The sequence below is a fragment of the Anopheles marshallii genome, chromosome 3, assembly GCF_943734725.1.
Source record: "Anopheles marshallii chromosome 3, idAnoMarsDA_429_01, whole genome shotgun sequence".
Lineage (NCBI taxonomy): Eukaryota > Metazoa > Arthropoda > Insecta > Diptera > Culicidae > Anopheles > Anopheles marshallii.
Window position 1 is genome coordinate 65,190,084 of NC_071327.1, and position 4,006 is coordinate 65,194,089.

Sequence of the window (4,006 nt, forward strand, 5' to 3'; positions counted from 1 at the left end):
GTATAGCGTCTTTATCATTTTAGACGAAAGCAAAACTGGTTCGTTATGTAATATCGCATAAAAATAGTTGAGTATGTTATAAAAGGATTACGTATAATCATAAGATTGATACTATTAAGAAGTCAATATTCTGCAGAATACTTGAAGAGTGCATCACGTCGGTACGATGTACGCAATTAGATTTTATACGTTGCAACCACCACGCTGAGCAATTACATCGTGTTGTGCATTTTAAACTCGTCTAATATCTGTTCAGATTTTTATACCAGCCGGGCCAGGGATTGACAACGCTTACAAAATGCAGTTCGTTGTAAATAAATAAACATTTCTCTTAAAATAATATATTGGCTGACCGAGATGATCAAAAGCCAACGATAAACGAAGCAAACAAACACATTTTGTGGAAAATATTAATTTTTGTATATCAATAGTACCAATAATACCTTTAGTAAGAATGCATTCATTAACGGAAAATTACCTCATAAGTAAATAATGATGGAATAAATAATTAAATATAAATAATCCAGCTGAAGTAAATAAGAGTTTTACAAACTTTTGAACTTGTATTTTAGAAAATATAAAAATTTTGAACTAACATAGAATATATATGAGTTGCCTACCCCTGAGTCTTTGACAGTTTGGCGTCATTCGATTGTTGACAGATTTTGACACACAGCAGTGCAAAAAAAAAATAGTGAGGTTCGATTTTAGCCCCGAGTGCTGGTGAAAATAACATAAATTGTTTACACTTTACTGCGCAAGGGAGTTGTTCAATAAGTATTTCTATTCAATGCACGGTACCAACGACTGGACGATTGGATCGGAAACGGTAAACTAAGGCGAGCATCCTTTTCGCTCGGGTGGCAGCAAAGGTAAATGCAATGAACAGTGCCGGATCCGTCAAATTCGAAACCGATGGAAAGCGACCATCCAATAACAAGAACGGCGATTGGACTTGTCCGGAGCCCGAGTAAGCAAACCCCCGCTGGCAATTTATTAACCAACCACATTTGAAGAGTAGATTTGGGATCTAACGTTTTTGGCTTCCTCCATGCATCCCTCCTATGGTATGGCTTGCGCCACAAAATACACGGCGTGGTAACGCGCAATTCGCACCATGACGCTCACCGCCCATTAGTTGTAAGAACCTAAATTTTGCCCGACGGAACCAGTGTAATCGGTGCGGGAAGGAGCGTCCGAACAGTGGTTCCAAAAATGGGTCTACGGCTAGCGACTCGGACGGTGGCGGCAGCAGTAGCGCTGGAGGGAAAAAGAAAGTTGGCACAGAGATTGGCAAGGCGGCTGCTGAGAAATCGCGCGGACTGTTCAGCGCCGAAGACTGGCAATGCAATAAATGCGCTAACGTGAATTGGGCTCGACGGCACACATGCAACATCTGCAGCGCTCCACGGTTTTGCGACGTGGAAGAGCGAACCGGTAGGTGGTACTCAAATCAAATGCTGCAGAGTATACCTTTTTTCTTCCGGTGGTAAACATCATGCGCTTTTTTTCGCAGGATACGGAGGGGGATACAATGATCGTGGCGTGGTCGAATACAAGGATCGCGTTGAATCGGACGATGAGTACGATGAGTTTGGACGGCGAAAGAAATCAAAGGGCAAACCGAATGATCAAGGCAACAGTCGTCCAGCACAAAGGCGCCGAAGTACGGATTCGGAGGAGGAGATTGAGCAAAGAAAAACTACCCGTCGAGAGCCGCAGAAACGTAAGCAAACAGAGGACGAATTATCCGATAAAGGCAACGAAGACGATGACGAAGAGGAAGACGACGATGAAGACGAGGACAATGAGGACCTTTCCAAGTACGATCTATGGGGATCCGATGAGGAGATTGCTGCCAAACCGGCCCCTAAACCAACCAACGCCTCCTCCAACCACAAACAAGCTGCTCATCGTCATCGTTCACGATCAAACTCCCGCTCAAAGTCTCCCGGTGTTGATCGCAGACGCCGTTCGAGTGATCAACGTTCATCATCCAAATCGACCGCCTCATCGACTAGTCACGGACGGTCCGACACAAAACGCTCGAGCGCGTCCCGTCGGCATGGTCGGTCCGGTTCGCGGTCGTACTCACGCTCCCGGTCACGCTCACGATCGCGATCACCCCGATCCTATCGACGCAATAAGGACCGAAGACGTTAATGCATTTGTTGCGCTTGCTTATTTGCTAAGCAGCACTCAATATTGAAAAGCAAATAAATGTGTAAATTTTAGAGTGAAATGTTACTATGTTTAGTTAAGTGTGTCCTTTATGTTCTTTCTTTCTCGTCGAATTACTGAACGAAATCTTGTCTGAATAGTATTGTACATCGGCATCGACAAAAAGACCAATACTTAATCCAATGACCCAATGAACTTAAACCGCCTCTGCTCATAATACACAATCTCTAACTAGTCCCATCAAATGCATAACATGATCGACTTGCAATAGAAGTTCGGATCGAAGCCATCATACTTATTTATTAAACTTTCTTACGCTTTCAACATCGGCCTTTCCTTCGAGGTCTTGGCTTCTACCATAAATAAATAAATAAAATAACTATGCATTGCAAAATAAAGTTTTGGTCTCCTGTTTTACCGTAAAAAATCCATCAGCTTGAATGAAGGCCATGCATCACTTCAGAATTGGTGCGTGCCAAAATGTTGACCGTGTATTTGAATTTTTTTGATTACGTTTTATTATACAGGTCAAAATTGTTTTTCGTCTTGCAAAATGGGCTAAGCGAATAAACCATAAACGAACATTTTCTTCCTCTCACACCGATAGAACATTTTTTGCCAGACAAACAAACAAAACATGAACGAATATTGAGGGTTTCTTTCCGTCTAATAATTTAATTTTATGTTTTTTTTTTTGGTTTGCTCTTCCGATAGCTGCTGAAAAGTAGGTTTGATTGATCCTATTTCCTGACTGCAGAACAAAATGCGATTCACTATCACAAAGCGCAATCTGCACCGCGGTTAGTAAACACCGTCACTTTACAACACTCTATTACCAAATGAATGTGATTGGTTGGGACTCATACTAAATTCCCATTCATCATTGACTTCCGCACTAATTAATTAATAAACGGGTTGAATTAATTGGTTGATCGTAAAACGTTCCGTAGCGAATCGCTCCTCCCGAACGATGGGGGATTTTACAACATATCCCACAGATTGACCTTAGTACCGCGGGTAAGGATCACTTAAATAGATTACTTTACAGATTGCGACGAACCATTCCATCGCTCACAGCGACCGTGACCGGTCGCTAATATCGCTTCACCAACCAACCAACGCCCATTTCTTCTCCGGTTCAAACCATGTGTTTCCCGCTCTAATGAAGCACATTACCAGTGTAAAACCCGCAATCCGATGGACGTCACGATGGAAGGTGTGAGTGAGTGGCCCGGAGTGCCCGGACCAACGAACTGTTGCTGGGGCAGCCTTGAACTGGTTTTATGGAACGCTACATTATTACCACATCCACCGCCCACACCACCGTATCCGTTCTGTTTTGTGCCCAGCCGGACATGCGAGAGGGGGAGTGAGTCCACGTCGTCCTGTTACTGGTTCGCACGCCCGAATGTACGATGTTTGCCGAACAGGTCCTTCGTCGATAATTCGAGCCTGGTCAAAGAAGAATGACCATGGGAGGCCCCGTACAATGCATATCAGGTGCTAAATTATGGCTTTGAACCATTTATTCCCGCAAATTCGTTAAATAGTAAATCATGCTTCAATTTGGCAACTGTTGCATTTAAAACTCTCACATTACGATTAGACATTCGTGGTCTATCTTTTTATGAGCAATTCCAGCCGATACGCATCTACATGAGGTGGTGATTAACGTACCTCCCGGACCATAAAACTATCAACAAATCAATTCACACTGGATTCGGGATACGGCAAATATTATGTCCAACAGTTTAAGAACTCCTCCAACAACCAATGTAGCTAAAGCCCTCCCCCTTTCCCACCGTATGTCCATCGCTCGCACATC

General features: G+C 43.3%; 1 protein-coding gene across 1 annotated transcript; it reads left to right on the forward strand.

Annotated features, from left to right (window-relative positions):
• Positions 1-881: 881 nt before the first annotated feature.
• On the forward strand, positions 882-2,163 carry LOC128714429 (zinc finger Ran-binding domain-containing protein 2). Its single transcript, XM_053809304.1, has 3 exons — positions 882-970; positions 1,139-1,437; positions 1,517-2,163. The coding sequence occupies exons 1-3, from the start codon at positions 882-884 to the stop codon at positions 2,161-2,163; spliced, it is 1,035 nt and encodes a 344-aa protein (XP_053665279.1).
• The last annotated feature ends 1,843 nt before the right edge of the window (positions 2,164-4,006 follow it).